Source organism: Aquarana catesbeiana, linkage group LG05, assembly GCF_042186555.1.
Source record: "Aquarana catesbeiana isolate 2022-GZ linkage group LG05, ASM4218655v1, whole genome shotgun sequence".
In the NCBI taxonomy this organism is placed as follows: Eukaryota; Metazoa; Chordata; class Amphibia; order Anura; family Ranidae; genus Aquarana; species Aquarana catesbeiana.
Window position 1 is genome coordinate 115,982,640 of NC_133328.1, and position 18,172 is coordinate 116,000,811.

Below are 18,172 nucleotides of genomic sequence, written 5' to 3' on the forward strand. Positions count from 1 at the left end.
ACTTTGTGACTTCAAGATTTTGTAAGGAACAGTTCAACATTAAGCTAAAAAAAATGTTTTAGGTATTAAATATTGCATAGGAGTATTAAATATTTACCATACCAGCGACCAAGTGATAATCTTAAGACTTCATCTGGTTTATAATAGAGCTGTGACTGTAGGCTTGATAGAAGATGCTCAAATTACATAAACACACAGCTAAATGACTCAGAGGGAGACAGACCCATGTCTTCTCCTAGAGGAGACTTTGAAACATTACAAGTGGGAGGGAGCAGCGCATAATGGCACAGGAAAGGGAAGCAGAGGATACGGCTAGTGCTAAGCCCCTAGTGCAGGGATATGTAATTAGCGGATCTCCAGCTGTTGCAGAACTACAAGTTCCATGAGGCATAGCAAGACTCCGAGAGCCACAAGCATGGCACCCAGAGGCAGAGGCATGATGGGACTTGTAGTTTTTCAACAGCTGGAGGTCCGCTAATTGCATATCCCTGCCCTAGTAGGACATATAGCCATCTTTACCTTGTGCAAGTGTGCAGTTAAAAAAATTGCTCCTCCTAGAGAAAAGTTGGGGAACAGGAATTATGAGGGGCAGGACTTTTATATAAAAGGAAGCAATAGGGTGTTAGCTGCAGAGATTTTATAGGCCACATAGCTGGACATGAAAAAATATTGGGAGAGGGTGTTGTATTGAGACCCATGATATTTACATGCTTGCTCCAGACCAGCAACTCCCTACTAAACGATAGGGCAAAAGCAAATGATGGTTCTAGAGCCCACCCCTTCCACAAATCAGCAAATGGCAGCTCCCGTATTTCTATCCTTACAGGTTACTTTAAAGTCAGTAGATTCAGAATAAAATTCAAGGGTGCCTGGCTCACCTGGACCCAAGTGTGTCTAGCTATGCTTCTCAAGTGCAGAGGTAGTGCTGGGCTCTCTTATTAGACCTCACTGAAGCAGAGAAGTATTAAAGAAGAAATATAGTGTATTTTCAGCGACCATGCAATTTGGGTCACTATTGCACACATGCCTTAAATTGGTTTTAAATTTTTCTTCACTTATTCTTTACAACCTTGCCCTTTCACATATTGCCATGGGATTATGCAATCTCTCTCATCAATGATGGGGATATAAGCAAGGTAGGGAGTGCATTATTGAAAAGAAGCCATAATATGTACATGTTAACATATATTAATGTTTAAGATTATACATTCTACTGTAAATATAAAAAAGTTTTTGGTTTTACCAACATAAAAATATATACACTTTTTTAAAAATGGTAAAAAATAAATAAATCATAGCCCCCCCCCCCCCCCTTTTTTTTTTAAATGCACAAAATTAACCCAGGCTATGGGCCGCAAACATCCCTCCCAGAAGTGGATGCTTTAGAAATATTCCTGTTTCCCCAAAACTTAAGACAATTCAGCAAAACATGTGCACAACACTGTTCCACAGTAGTCCAGGTGATCTGATTATCTTAAACAGAACAATGTAACAAAGCAAAATATTGTATGCAATAGCCAAGCTTTCCTTTTGTTTCCTATAGTTTATTTGTACATTTTGGTTACAGAAATATTCTATCCTAATGCTTGGGAATTATGCAAAGCAAGTTTTCTATGGCCATTTACCATGACTCCCAATTCTAAATCACAAACAGAAAAGAAAACAGCTAGAGGGAATTTAAAACACAAGTAAAAAAAGAGTTCGCGAACAGCTAATGTCATCCTGGGATCCCCTATACCATTGGAAAGTACATAAAAAATAAAAGAATTAAAAATAAGAAGAATGGGAAGCCGTGTCATTCTAACTAGGCAACTAATATGCTATAATATTTTTTTTTTTTTATTCCACTATGCTTCAGAGAGGAACTGGATGATTCTTTGCACACCCTTCTGCACCAAAATGCATGTTATTGAGGGTGCAAGAAGGAAACTAGTAAACAAAGGACTTGCAATTTCAAAGGCTGAATGGGGATGTATAGTGTTTTGTACATGTAATTTTCAAGGGAAAAAAAAAAAAAAAAAAATCTAAAATAGGACACACATGCAGCGCTGCATGTGATTATGCCATACTTTACTATTCAAATAGAAGAACACTCCTAAAGCCACGTCTGTTTTGGAGAGATAAATATTAGAAAAAAGGGGGGCCCTAGATCGGACTTTAAAAAAGGCAAGGGGGGGCGATATTATGATAAAAGTATATTTTATTGATAACAATTGCAAATAGAGCAAGTATGAAAAGAATTCAAAAACATGTAACACACAGACAAAATATTAACACCATTTAGATTGCGGACGCACAGGGGCCCACTGTCTATATGGTGTTAATATTTTGTGCACGCCATAAATGTGTCTGTGTGTTACATGTTTTGTTTTTTTTTTTAATTCTTTTCATGCCTGCTCTGTTTGCAATTAATTGTTATCAATAAAATATACTTTTATCATAATATTGTCCACCTTGCCTTTAAAGTCCGATCTAGGGCCATTTTGCCCCCCCCCCCCCCTTTTTTTTCCTTCTAATATCCATACTTTACTACTTGCACTACTTAACAGAAGGATCTCATATTATGCAACAACCCCTTCCCTCTGCTCTATGTATGCATATTCCATTCAAATTACAGAAAATAAGCCCAAGCACTGGCTACTTTCTCTTTCGAAAGCTCAGAATGCTTTGCAACACCCATGTCAGGGGTGCACCAATATAAAATAAAGGTAGAACAAAGATTCTCCAAAATATAGGTAGAATACATAAATTACCCCCTAAGGCAGTTTCATAGCAAAAAAACCTTCAACACTGGTATGGGGTGCAACTTTAATTTAACAGACCTACAGTTTGCAAAATCTGAGGATTATCTTCACTCCCATAAACAGCAGTGCCTGCACAGCAAATAAGCGTTATCACATAAGCAGACAGGAGGCCAGATACAGGATCCCCCATACCACTCCCGGCAGCTAAAAACATGGCAAGGGAAGGAAGGGTTGGCAAATCAAAAAAGCAGCTGGTGGGAAAGGACATTCAAAATAAACCTGCTGGTTTGCCCTGCATTTGGGAAAGCACAGGATCCCCCCTTTACAGCAGGCCACATATTTGATAGATTTATCACAAAGACCTCAAAATTTGAGTAATAGGGCTAATAGCACTGCAATGTGTTGAAAAGCCATCTACAAAATATACTTTGCTGGTCAAACAAGCCCTAAGATTTTGGAGTTTCTGCTTTAACATTATGGCTACACGTTTATTTCCTACAAAGAAGGCACTTTCTAAGAAAGAGAAAAAAAAGGCAGTAAAACAGCATAGATAAAATTGTCCAGTTTAATGGAAAACATGATTTGGGGTATCCCCATTTATTGGGCTACACATAGGACAGCTTTGTGCCTACAATCCAATAGGAGCTTTCCATTTTATCCTTACTAGTCAGTCACAACATTGCAATGGCCAGGATGGTCATAGCTACAACATCCTTCCCATAAATACCCAATGATCGTAAGGGTGGGAGGGAACACAAATTTTGGACACTTGGAGGCTTAGAGAGCAGCCAATATGCTAAAAGATAAATTTCTTAAAGTGGGTTAGAATGATGAAATCACGAAAAAAAAAAAATCCCCAGCCTCAGAAGGAAAACACCAAAGCCTTAGTACATCATCCACCATAATGGACTTATTCTGTACTGGGTTTTAGGAGTTGCACTTTACCCAAAGCAGGACCAGTATGGAATCTGATGGCAGAGCCCCACAGCATTCCCAATACTTAGATGGAAAGGCTAGCAAACTGACAGCAGAGTCCCACAGGTTACTCTGGGGTAATCTGCATGTCTGGAATATCAGTTTTGAGCTGGGTATATCTGTGTATACAGCATGCCAGCAATTGTGATATACTTTCTAGTTACATGAAGGCAAGTCCTATTTAACCTCGTATACCCCATTATGATGCATATACGGTTTTGGCCGAAAAAAAAAAAATATATATATATATATATATATATATCTCACTAGGGCTGCAACTAACAATTATTTTCATAATCGATTAGTTGGCTGATTGTTTCGATTAATCGGTTAATAACCTTAAAAAAAAAAAAAAAAGTGGCATATAATTTAGTTAATATGTAAAGTTTAAAAAAAAGGCAATTTCTTCTTAAATATCTCTATGCAGTGGTGAATATAAATAACCAACTATATGGTTAGGGAGCAAAATATCTAATCCACTCTAAGAATAACAGACAGAAGAGATATACTGTATATACTATTAGAGGAGATACACTGTATAAACTGTTAGAGAAGAGATATACTGTACATACTATTAAAGGGTGAATCTGATAAATATTATCAGACTCAGAGATCAAATGTCTTCCTCCAAAAAAAAAAAAAAAAAAAAATTTCATTTAAAGAACGTTCGTTCGATTTTCTAATCGTTAGTGGGGTCAAGTCGACGTTCATTTTCAACCACAGTGACAGGAAAATTTGGAAATAGAAAACTTCTTGGTCAAAGGAATTTTCAGAGAGTGTATGTGGTTTTCGTTCAGAAATTACATTCATTTTAAAAACAGAATGTTGAAAACAAGTAAAAATTTCAAACAACATTCTTTCATTCAGCGAATGTACAAAGACTTTTCGCCTAAATATTCTCGTCTGAAAATTGATCGGTGTGGCCAGAATAAGGCTCGCTACACACCTAGGCAGTTTGCTTTCGATCTGTTTCTGCAGTGCTTTTTGCTGTGCGTTTTGATTTTTGCGCACATGATTTTGCGGCGATTTACATTTTTGCATTTGTTTTGGCCAATTGGGTTAAAAAAAAAAAAAAAAAAACTAAAATTAGCCCTTTATAGTACAAAAAAAAAAAAAAAAAAAAAAAAAAAAAAAAAAAAGCTGATAATCACTACTGTAAGGGGTTCATTTTTTTATTGTAGAACTGTGAAAGTAACATCTACAGTAGCGATTATTTGCTCTTTATGTACTATAAAGGGCTCGTTTTAGTTTTTTTAACCCCATTATGTTACTGGCCGATTAATCGATTATGAAAATAGTAATCGATTAATTTCATAATCGATTAGTTGTCGATTAATCGATTAGTTGTTTCAGCCCTATATCTCACCACCACATTAGGAATCTATACACACACTCAAGTTACAAAACATTCTAATGACACTATGGGGTTGATGTACTAAAACTGGGGAGTGCAAAATCCAATGCAGCTCAGCATAGAAACCAATCAGCTTCCAGTTCTGTTTTTTGTCAAAGCTTAAACAAGCTGAAGTTAGAAGCTGGTTGGCCACCATGCACAGCTGCACCAGATTTCACACACTTCCATGTTAGTAAATCAAACCCATTGTGTTTTGAGGGTATCTAATTGATGATCTGACTTCTCTGTAAATTGATGTTATAAGTTATATGACACTTCATTTAGCTATGTCCACAGTTCAGGTAAGGGGGTAGGTTTTTAGCTACATGGTCTACATACAGACCACCACAGCCTGTAGACTATGCTGTACCATCTGAGTAGAGAGTTCAGAGTCTGCTCCACAAAGAAGAGTGTTCACCATGAAGTATAATGTGCTCCCTTTAAACAGCATACCACAGTATATGGTCGTTAAAGTTCTTTGTCAGCTCTTCTCACTCCAGGGCATATGCTGAGCTCCCTGCTTGAACTTTACACAAAATGGAGTGCAAAGCTCATCAATATGGAAACTAGGGAAGTGGGGGTTGTCCTGAACCAGTAGGGAGGGTTTTACAAAAGTAAACTTACCCTTTGTCATGCTCAAAGATCTAAAAGGCTCTACAATTAGAAACTGCAGAAAAGACTTTTCAACTGTAGCAACTCTTTAATAAAAGCAGCTCTAACTATTGTGAGGACACAAGTTTGAATCCATGTAAAAGGAAAAAATAAAAAATAATAATACTTTGGTATGTGGATGAAGCATTTTATTTTGGAAGTTTACGTGCAATCTGTTAAAACATACAGTGAGCAGTAAATATGTTCTTTTATACAAAAAAAAAATAAATAAAAATACACCCTAATTCTTATTACTTCACCATGACTCTAGAGTAAACCTAAAAATGTTTTAATCGAAATTCATTAGAGTGGTTTCAGAGGACAATCTTAAAGGGCCGGGGGGGGGGGGAGACTTAATTTATATCAAAATAAACCAGATTAAGCAGGTATGTATCTCCACCACCTTATCTTACTGTCTGAAACTGTAGGCTGTTGCTGTCTTGATGCAAAAACACACAAAAAAAAAAAACAAACAAAAAAAAAACAAAAAAAAAAAAAAAAAAAAAAAAAGAACCACACAACGTTTTACATTTTATATCCAGGAGCACTAATTGTCTGCAGTGTGCCTTGTGTACATTTTTTATTGGTTTTGATTGCACAGTATGAATTCATATCGTCCACAATACAAAGAATGTTGGGACTTCTGTTACACAAGCTGTTAGCAATAGTAAAACATGGAATACACCATCTTCTGATTTTTGGCTTTCACTTTAGGCAAAACATGACACAAATAAACACTTTCCTTTCAAGGTCTCCATGTCATGGACCTTCTAATCCATCCACTTTTAAGCCCTCAGCTGAGAATTTAGTGTACACTTGAAATGTTAAAAAACAAAACACAAAAAAAAAAACCAACACCACACACTTCTTGCTACTTCCACAGTTAAGTTCCGACATTTTTGAAGGCACAAAGGGTGGCAGGTGGTACCAGAGCAGTACCCAAATCTATAGGACCATATCCCTAAGACGGGTATTCTGAAGTGGTTTGACAAGAGTAGAGGAAACACAAAGAAACCAAGCTACATGGCATCAACATTACCACCACTCACAAATAGTTTGAAAAACCCTATCTGGGGCAATAGGGGTTGTTGCATTTATGTTTAAAATTATTGTAGCAGGGGTTATGGTACTTTAGGCAAAAAAAAAAAAAGTGCTCAAGAGTTTTCTAAACTAAGAAAGTGCCCGATTGTTTTGAATGTAAAAAAGGTGTTCTGTAAATACAGAGTGCTCTTTGGTTCTACTGGTCATTTATACAGAGGATAATCTTGAATTTTGGTTTTAATGGCAATGATTTGCAAGTCAAAAGGGTAACTGAGCTACGAAATAAATCGTAGCACCATGTATTTATACCATCATAAAAGGCTACCTGTAATAGCTGCTAATCATTTTGCCAGCAAACCTTTGCCCAGAAAAGGTTTTGCAGATTAGAAAATTCTTACCAAACTCCAAATATACAACCCTTCATCGTCATGGTTCCTTACTCAGAGTCCTGTGTTATTATAGCCTATTCACACAAGGGTTTCCAAGCATTTTACAACCTTTGTGTTTTTTACCCACATTTGGGAACGCTTTAAAAGGGCGCTTTTTCACACTTTGAACTCCTATTGCATGCAATGCACAAGCTAAGCTCTTGTTGAAAATGCCCGACGTTTCAGTGGCATGAAAATATCACAATGTGCTTCAAAATGCTTGCAACATCTCAGAACATTCAAGGAAAAAAAAAAAAAGTCTTTCAAAGTGTAGTAAAATACCACTTAACGTCCAAATTATAAAGAAAAAAAATAAATAAATAAAATTTAAAAATGGGGGTAGGTTTCGCAATGTACTAAATGCTTGGTTATGGTGACATCACCTATATAGGTCAATGGGAATTTATGTTTTTTTAAATACATGCAAATGCTCGAATTCTTTGGCTATAGATAAATGTAGGTCTGCGAGTCTACAAGATTCATAAAAGAAGAAGTTTGCTACAACAATATGAGATCATCTGTAGAACCACACACTATCATCCCTGTTTATACCAGTAAATCTGAAACAAAGCTATAATGCTCACTGGGCTCTATTATATCTGAATGGAAATACTCTGTGCTATAAGTAAACTAGACAGGCCATCTTATGGTCTCAAATGCCAGAACTAGAAAAAAAAAAAAAAAAATTATATAAAAAGATGCTTGGCCAGAGGTTTTCGGGAGTTCAAAATTCCACATCTGGATCAGCAAATATTTGATTCATCCCACAGCTTGCATGCTATATGGCAACAATCTTCCTTGCATAACATGGGAGAAGAGTGGCCAATACGCAAGTCAGCCACAAAGCAATCATAAATGTACATAAAATGGCACCAGCACAGAACACACACCTAGCCCCCGGGTGGAGAAGGGACACGTGCCCTATTACAAACTGCATTTGGAGCCCAGAATTGCCACGATCAACTCTCTAGATTGAATGTGTTTATTGGAGAAGGAGAGAGAGAACAATCAACTCTCTTTAATCATAAGTTTATGAATAATTAAGCTAGCATTCTTAAAATGGCCCACCTTTATGTTGCCATTGACTGATATGCATACATGTTCTGAGTTTGTCTCATTCATTTCAGTAGTCAAGTTAACACCTAGAGCCCTACCCTATAATAACAGCAATGTCAGCTCAATAGACCTATGTTTACAATCTAAAGCTTACTCCAGGGAAAATAGACAGAAGAAAATTGCTATGAAGCCAATGATGAGCTTCATAAAACACTAAGAAAGAAAGTTCACAGGGAATGGCAGATACAGTCAAATGTTTATATGGAGTACATTATACCCGATGAGAGGGCAACAGTTCTAATTACTCTGCCTGTGCAAATCATTTACACAACCAGCTCCCTTTCAAATGCCAGCATGCCGAACAGATGTTACTATGGGCAACACACACACACACAGCAAAGCAACCTGGACAATCAAATGCTCAGGGTGGGACATTTATCGATGGAGAGGGGGCAAAGATGACTTTACACAAAAGTGATATTCTAACTACATAAATCAAGTAATACAACTTATTTTTTCCATATAGTTAATTTAAAGTAATTTGTCAGGATAAGAGATCATGAAAACAAAGTAATGCTTTAATGTACAAGACAAATCAAATGGTAAAGGTATTAAATCCAGAAGACTACATAAAACAAGGCTCAAGGAGAAATATGCAACTGGCTCTGTGTGGCTCCTAGGAAAAAAGGTACACTTCACTTAGCACAAAACCTAGGGTGTTTTGCATCCAAATAAAAAAAAAAAAAAAAAAAAAAAAAAAGAAGAAGAAGGGCGCTATACAGCCGTCTAGAAATCTCAGGCTTTGATTATGCATTATGTGTAGAATGCAAAACCATTGAGAGTCACTGTCATTTCCTCCATAGCAGCCATGTCCCTGCTTGTGAATGTACTGATAAACATTTTTGTGGCCAACACAGCCTTTAATGCAGCAACTTGTATCACTAAACCTATGTATTTTTTGTGTGCCAAGTCCCCAAATTCACTGATAGATTATCGATCCTTCCAAGTCAGGACACTGAAGTGCCAGGGTAAAGCAAAACAATCACAATCTCCAAAGCGACGGGTGGCCATACATGAGGAGGTTGAAACAAATTTTCCAAGAGGCTGGCAAATCATTCTCAGCAGAGGGTTGCTTGAGACAGCTGTTATTACATGTGATCATGTTCCAATTAAATGTATATAAATAGTCAGGAATGGGTAGCAATCTAAAAAGGATGTCCACTACCTTTGAAAGCAATAACGATCAGAAACAACCGATCACAGCAACATCATTCTCAATCATCCCTGCATAGTGAAGAGATCGAATCTTATAAAATTCTTATCTAGTCCTGCGTAGGGGCAGGCTTACCTATACCACCCAAATTCTATCTGATCAGACAGACCCTCACACTACACAGTTCATTTGTTTCCATCTGACAGATCAAAAATGACAAACAAAATTCAAAGCAGTGGCTCAAAAACAATGGGGGGGGGGGGGGGGAAATCTCCCAAAAGGAAATTAAGTCTTGGGGGGGTTGCTCAGAATATAGAGAATTTTCCCCATTCTATGATTTATAATAGTGGTTTGTTAGACAACAGATCCACCTTTGCGCCATTTTTTATGACTTTATGCTTAAGTCTTGCTCACATTATGTAATTTTTTCATACATTTGGAAACCAGATGCTTCATTAATGATCCATTCAGCCATTCTCACAACCAAAAAGAGATCTAAAACATCCAAAATGATCTGACCCCAGCACCATATTGGACTGCCCACAAAATGAACATGGGACTGGTGTTAGGTACACCAATACAAACAAACCACATAGAAATAAAAACAAGATGACAGACCATATATTTAGGTGCAAGCCTGATGTACAGATATTTCTATTTTTGCCCCAAAGCACAAGTAATGCTCCTTCTGTCCAGACATTTTAAAAGTTCCCATAACTGCAAGATATTTCTCACATGTGTAGGCAAGTACAATCTGTGATACACTACTTAACCATTTCAGACTGATGACAGGCTGAGCACATTGTCATCAGGTGTGCAGAGGAAAAAAAAAAAAAAATATATATCACTCCCATAGAAGCTCATGATTTTTTTTTAGTCCATATAAGCTCCCGATATAAATGTATGTACATTATTCCAACTCAATTATAAAAAATAAATAAAAAAAAAAAATTATGAATTTTTTCCATTTAAAAATATTTTAGTTAGAGAGGTGCCCTGGGAGGGATCAGGTACAAGACACTTTTTTTTTTACAGCTTTGTACTTTGTGTCTTTTGTATTACATGTGTACAATTGCCCATAGAGTGTTGGGAGATCACATCACTTCTATAGAAACATTTACCCCCCAATTTTAAAGTCCAATATATTAAATATGACCCACCAAATCTCACTGGGGGCAGTAGGTGTAACAAAAAAAAAAAAAAAAAGTTAATAAATATACACACACACATATATATATACATATATATATATATATATATATATATATATATATATATATATATATATATATATATATATATATATATATATATATATATATATATATTACATATACATATACACACACACACTCCACACATTGCTAGGGCCACTTCTGGGCCGAAACAGGAAAACATTGCTATGCAACTTACAGGAGAAAAGAAAAAAAAAAAAAACAAACACACACACACACACACACACACACACACACACACACACACACACACCACCACACACTAGCTGCCAAACTACCTTTGTTCATGCATTCATGAATGTAGCTACGTAGCTCACTGTGCAAGTGCACACCCCTACAGATTGGTCATATACAACACAGAAACCTACATCATATATAGCCAGTAACTATTCACAGACTGGAGTTGTTATGTATAAACTGTCCTGCTGGTTGACTGCACACCACTGCGTTCACTCTGAAAACATGTTAATGGAAAGGTTGCATACAAAATGGACACATCTTAAGACCGGAAACGTACAATCCTATAGTGTACCTTGTGTGCGCTACATAAGGCGTAGACAAAGATGCTTAACCGGCGGCTGCATGTGAAATAAATAATAATAAAAAATAACAGTTAAATATATCTATATTGAATACAGATGGATCTGTGATTAAATATAAATTATTTTTTTTTTTAATTCTAATTTTTTTTTTTTTTAATCTACTGTTCTTCGTAAGACAGATTTCATTTTGAGCCCCGGTTTTTAATAAGATTTAATTTTGACTCTGAGTAAAAAATTCAAAAAAGCGCATTAGTTTGGATAAAGCATGGCATGCCGCTACCAACATAAGTGTATATAAACCCTCCAACCCTCATGAAGTCAGGTGAAAAGTTTACTGAAAACTGCTAGAGATATGCAGAAACCTTTAAAGACTTTTAAACCATTTCATGAACAGTTTTTTTGAAGCTTAGACACCCAGGCCAAGCTTTAGCAGCGTTGGTAGGTGTCAGTTAACTTAACAATAACTAATTTTTTCTTATTAGCAGAGGGTCTGAGAACTAGGCAAATGGTTATTTAGTGGTTCTAGTTTTCTGCTGCAAGGTTAATTAACATTCTCATGGCAGGGTACATTTTACATGTGAATGCATTGTGCTCACAAAATGTGTTAAACACATGCAAATATATATATTTATATTATAGATCTAAGGGAAAAAAAAAAATGTATAATGTAGCAAAAATGTTAATATTGCTTTTTAAAAAAGGCACAAATATTTATTAGGGGGCGCTGGTTCAAATTAGTGCTGCAAGGTGTATTATTAACTATTGATTTTGTGTCGGGGGCTGGCATAGTTTATATCCATTGCAGTAATACACCCCTGTTTAGTAAGGTAGAGGAAAAAACAAAACAAAACAAAAAAAAAAAAAAAACAAAAAAGGGAAAGGGAGGCCTGTCCACAAATATCTACAATTGAGCGAGCTCTATGCAACCAATACAGGCATTTTCAGCTTTCGACAGAAACGATCACACCACGTTGGCCTAAAATCGTCATCCATGATTCATTAACATCTAAACGAGCACAAAAAAAAAAAAAAAACACTGCATTCCTACGACATTCTCAGGAGACTCCAGTAGTGTAATCGGGAACCAACACTGGGCTGGAGGCATGATCCTAGGCTCTCCCCTCCCCCATGCAGCCACTATCAGGAAAACCTTGACAAGGCCCCCTTTTTTTTTTTTTTTCTCCTCCTATAGCGGTGTCTTAATGCTTCAATAAGCCTTCCAAAGCACCATATTCCCGACCTGCCTTTCACAGCAGGTATAAAGGTCATTCCAGCAATGTGGGAGTGTCCACGTCAGATCTCCAAAGTCCCAACATGGCTTGGAATGCAGTGACTGCTGGGCCTAAGAATTTTTACTTTGCATAACAAATCAAGCACACTTTGTAACGATTGGTCTTCTGGATTCGGCTCAACTTTATGGCAACCCTAACTGACACCACCTCTTGACCTTGCCTATACATGAGGAGGATATGGATTGCCATTTCCCAACCCCCCTCCCTGCCCCATAATGCATAGCTTTATCTGCTTCTGAAAGAATCAAACTAATGAGGAGTGGTGTGGTGAGGAGGGGGAAGGGAAGATCTATGCATTCACAAACACACGCACGGTATGAGAAAGTTAGAAATTCACTGAATCTTGCAGGAAGTTTTTTTTAAGAGGCGCGAAAAGGGGCAGAAAAAAAATTTGAATTTCATTCACTAGGTTTTACCCAACCATGACTCCAGTTAAAACAGGAGAGGGGGAGGGGGAGGGGAAAAAAAAAACACCCAAACAGCCGCCATGCTATTCTTTAGAGGAGGGGGAAGGTGGGGACACAGCAAAAGAAAAAAAAAAAAAAACCACGGAAGATGTCGACTGACTGGAGGGCCTCACTGAAAAGCGAACCTTAGATTTTCAACATACCAGCAGAGTGGGTGGGCTCTCACTGGGTACACATTTACCATGCGTACAGCAAACAAAGACCTTACCCACCACCCACACCTTATTTAACCCTGCAAAATAGAGAAATGGATAATATATAGGAATAAAATTGACTCAAAAAAAAAAAATAAATAAATAAAAAAAAAGGACACCAAACACACACAAAAATAAAAGACATAAATAAAACCCACATACTCCCCCCCCCCCCCCCCCCATCAACCAACAGAACAAGAACGCCACCAATACCCAACTTCCACCTCTACTACGTGTTACAAATTCACACAGGGCCTACAGCACAAGCCCTATTGCAGAGCCTTTTAACATAAATCATTATAATAATTCACGTTACACGCCACTTTTCCCACAGCTTTGCAATTTAAAGCACATTTTTGAAACCAACAATCTACTATTATGAGAAAACGACTGAATAACCTTATACCAAATTACCACAATTCAGTTAATGACCAAAAGCAAAGCTTCAAAAAAAAAAAAAAAAAAAAAAAAATTAAAAAAAATAATGTTACAACTTCAGATTTAAAGCAGCAAGCCAACACCCTGGACTGGTATTAGGACATAAGGAAAAAAAATGGCCTGTTAAAACACAAAGTTGAGATTAAACAGCATATTTGACACATATATAACGCAAGAAGGAAGCACATAAATAGAAGGAACCAAAGCACAAAAACGTAAGCACGCCACTTTTTTTTTTTTTCTTTCAACTTTTTAGGCCTGGCCCCTCTAAAATTTAGCTCCATGTGCTCTAGTCGAGGGTGTTGTAAAAAAAAAAAAAAAAAAAAAATACATTCACTGGAGTTACAATAGAAGGGTCCCCAATTTGGCCTCAAAAAAAAAAAAAAAAAATGGCAGCAGGTTCTGTGGGAGGCCCAGTGATCATTCAAAGAGACCACAGGCAAACAACATGCACAGAAGGAGGGGGGGGGTGCAAAATAATCCCATTTATCTGCTCCTGGGCTGCAACTTTTGAAGTGCAAAACGCACACATTTGCATTTAAAGTAAACTACTCATTTGTATTTAAATGCCTGGGCCACAAAAAAAAAAAAAAAAAAAAAAAAAAAGGACGGAGAAAAACACAGGGTGGAAAAAAAAAAAAAAAAGGGGAGGAGGCCAAGTAAAAGCAAGAAAACAAGAAAGAAAAAAAAAACACCCAAAACAACACAGGAGTGGAAATTAAATTAAAAAACACACACACACACACACACACACACCACAAACAAAACACGTTGCAAACATCCTCAAGAACCCCTTTAGGCTTAATTAATAAAGCTTTACACAAGAATAAAGATCTTTATTTTTAACCAGGTGACTAATTTTAATACTCACTGGACTAAAAATAAGCCTTTTTTTTTTTTTTTTTTTTTTTTTTATTTTTGTTAAAGATCCTCAGCCTGATGTTGTGAATCAAGCCTCATGTATAAAAGATTGAGATCACGTGTCAGTGCCATAAAACCACAACACAGTACAGCAAACTACTACCACCACATTTTATAATAAATCCTGCAACATCTCATTGCAAAAACTGAACCAAATGGCAAATCTCACTTCCAGACCTCTCTTAAAAATAAACAAAAAGCAAAACTAGATCAAAATAGTAAATAAAAACATCCTGCTGTAGCAGCAGAAAAAAAAAACCCATAAACAAATTAAAAAATAAAACAAAACACACACACACACACACACACACACACACACACACACACACACCATCAACTTACATTTTTAATAGACATCAAACTGTTCATTTTTGCCAAAGAAACCCAAATTTTCTTTTAGCAAAATTCTAAAAACTACTTAAAATTTTAGCAAAAATTTAACACACGCCCAACCCATTTTATAATAAAAATTACCTCTGCCTTTTGGGGACCGAATGCTCAACTTCTATAACTTTGCCATGCAGCTCCACTTTCCCTGCACAAGACAAAAAAATAAAAGGTTATGGTGAATGGTATCAATGGGTGACCTGCACAGGCCTACTTACCTCCCTTCCCCACTCACAGGAAGATGCAACACGTCTGAATGGAGCAGAGAAAGGTGCTGCTCTCCAGCCTCCCCCTACATACACCCTTGTACAATGTATCAATCAAGATTTAAAAAAAAATAAATAAAAAAGCATACAATGTATCTAAATGAGTGTGTGCAGGAGATGGGGAAGCCAGCGATCGGCTGGGGTTTTAAAAGAAGCGGCAGCTTGTGTGAGCTCAGCAAGGCAATAATGAATAATTAAAGAGCAGAAATGGAGGAAGGGGGTGTGATCGCAGGGAAGAAGGGGAATGCTGCTTTAAACTGCTTTCTTGCAAATCTTCGACAGCATAGGTTGGGGTGGGGGGGGGGGGTTAGAAAAATGAAGGGATGGGTGCCCCTATAGGGGGAGGAAGATGAATGGGGCCACCTGGGTGACCTCCACCCCTGCACACACGTTGGGGGATCGGTCACCTAAAGATCCACCTTGCACTGACAGCACACATGTGACCACTGGGCAGGGTGCTGATCTATCGCATGGGGTGTTCCCAGGGAAGGAGGTTGGGGGGTGTGTGGTGGTGATGGAGGAGGAATGGAAGAGGGGGGAGGGTTGTATAGTCACCTGCCTGACACTTTAGGGGCGATCCCGATGGGGCTGACACAGGGGGGGGGTGCAGAGCACATACACGATCCCTATGTGCCCAGGGCAGGGGCACACGATCCTGATGGGGCTATCACGGGGGCGCGGGAGGTGGCAGGGCACACACACACACACGATCCCAATGGGGCTGGCTCAGGGGGGGGTGCAGGAGATGGCAGAGCACACACGATCCCGATGTGCGGGGGGGGGGGGGGGTGCAGAGCACACACGATCCTGATCTGCCCTGGGCAGGAGGTGGCAGAACACACAAGATCCCTATGTGCCCAGGGCAGGGGGGTACAGGAGATGGACGAGCACAGGGGGTGAAAGAGGTGGCAGCGCACACACACGATCACGATGTGCCCAGAGCAGGGCTGGCACAGTGGGTACAGGAGGTGGTAGAGCACACACGATCGCGATGGGGCTGGCACAGGAGGTGGCAGCGCACACCCACGATCGCGATCTGCCCAGGGCAGGGCTGGCAGAGCACACACACGTTGTCACTCCATCCGAACTTGTGACACGATCCAGCGATCTGCTAACGGGCCGCCACCCACCGCAGTCTGATGGGTGGGATCGCTTGGGCAAAGTCATGGCACCGATCCTTTTAAATGTTCCCCCAGCAAAGTTAAGGCAGTGGTGACCCCCCCCCCCCACACTCCGTCCCCGATCCCCCCATAGATCCCTACCTGATAGGGTATCGATGGCCTTCATCGCCCAATTCTCATCGGGGCAGTCCACAAACGCGTATCCAGTCTTGACCAGAAACTGGCCGGTGAACGGGATCTTCGACTCCTTGAAGAGACTTTCTAGATCCGGTGGGCTGACGTTCTCGCTGAGGTTTCCGATGTACAGCTTGTTCATTTTAAAAACAAAACAAAAAAAAAAAAAAAAAAAGAAAAAAAAAAGAAAAAAAAAAAAAAAGGTGGGGGACGCGATCGGTGTCCCCCCTACCCCGGACTACAAGCCGCCCGTCCGGATCGCGGAGGAAGGAAGAAAGAAGGGGCGGCCGCGGAGCTGCGAGGAGTGAGAAGAGGAGCGGCGGCGGTGCTGGTAGCGGAGGAGGAGGAGAAGCGGTGGTGGTGGCGGCGGGGATCGGGGCGCTGCGAGCCGGATGTGCCGAAAAAAATAAAAAAGGAAAAGCAGCTTTTTGACTAGAATGGCGGGCTGAGCAAGAAAAAAAAAGGAGGAGGAAAGGCAAAAAAAAAAAAAAAAAAAAAAACTACTTTTTGTCTGACACCCCCCCCCTAAAAAAAAAAATGCTTTTGGCAGGCAGACTGTGAAAATGTCAGTCTACGTGAATGCAGGCGCCGCCTCTAAATAAAAACCGAGAGAGAGGAGCAGCGCGCAGAGGAGAGCGGAGGAGGGGAGAGGACAAACACTTTAATATTCCGGCTTTTTGAATGAGCCACGTGTTCAAACTACAAATCAACTCCTCACGTGAGGAATCCCGGCTTCTCAATTAGATCGGTGGGGGGGGGGGGGAGATCTAGGGGGAGGGGAGCAGCACAAGTTTGGCTGGGGGGGGGGTGGTAGTAGATTCCTCTATGAATGGAGACTACAGGAACACCGCCCCACTTTCTATAGGCAGCCAGCAAGCCATAGGCCCACCTGGAAGGAAGTTTAATGCCATGCCAATGATTTTTCTTTTTTTTTTTTTTAATAGGATGTAAAATAGAAGAAGGGAAGGGGGAGACCATGGCCATCTCTCTCCGCCTTCCTCTCTCCCTCCTCCCCCTGGGGTGTGCGGAAAAAAAACTCTTGCAAGAGGGAGGAGGAGGAGGTCGTGCAGTTCCTTTTGCTGTTTGCCAATATGGCTTGAGGACTTTGAATAGGTAGATCGCTTTCAAGAGTGAATGGGGGGAGGAGTGTAGTAGGATGATCATACACCAGGCTGCATCGGCCGACATGCACTGCAGCAAAATGCAATCGTTGGGTGCATGGCATGCCAACAACACTTGCCATCGCACGCACGGGCTTTGTTTATTTATTTTTTTGTTTATTTTTTTATCCTTTTTTTTTTTTTTTTTTTTTTTTCTTTTTTCTTTTTTTTTTTTTAATTTAAATTCCTGAAATGCAGCATCACCCCTCCCCCTTTCCCTGGAGATCCTACAACCAGATCGTACGCCCGACCTCCGCACAGAGCCATCGATGGATCCTCCCCCACCCCCTTCTCGCTCACACAGCCATTCATAATTTTCCTGCATTTGTAAGAAATAACAATGGTGGCTCTGTGGGGGGAGGGGAGGAGGGATGGGAAGAGTCAGCCTCTAGTAAAAACAAAAATGTTGAGTGGAGGTGCAAAGAATCTCCCCCACTTCTCCGATTAAAAAGCCTTTATTTTCATCACCCGGGA

General features: G+C 39.3%; 1 protein-coding gene across 1 annotated transcript in view; it reads right to left on the reverse strand.

Moving 5' to 3' along the window:
* IGF2BP3 (insulin like growth factor 2 mRNA binding protein 3) overlaps positions 1-17,030 on the reverse strand; it is a 140,214-nt gene extending 123,184 nt beyond the window's left edge. Inside the window, exons 1-2 of the mRNA XM_073630098.1 lie at positions 16,506-17,030; positions 15,065-15,125 (exon numbers count right to left, since the gene is read on the reverse strand). Of these exons, the coding sequence (XP_073486199.1) occupies positions 15,065-15,125; positions 16,506-16,680 (236 nt within the window). The 5' untranslated portion in view covers positions 16,681-17,030. The remainder of the gene's footprint in view (positions 1-15,064; positions 15,126-16,505) is intronic.
* Positions 17,031-18,172: the final 1,142 nt, after the last annotated feature.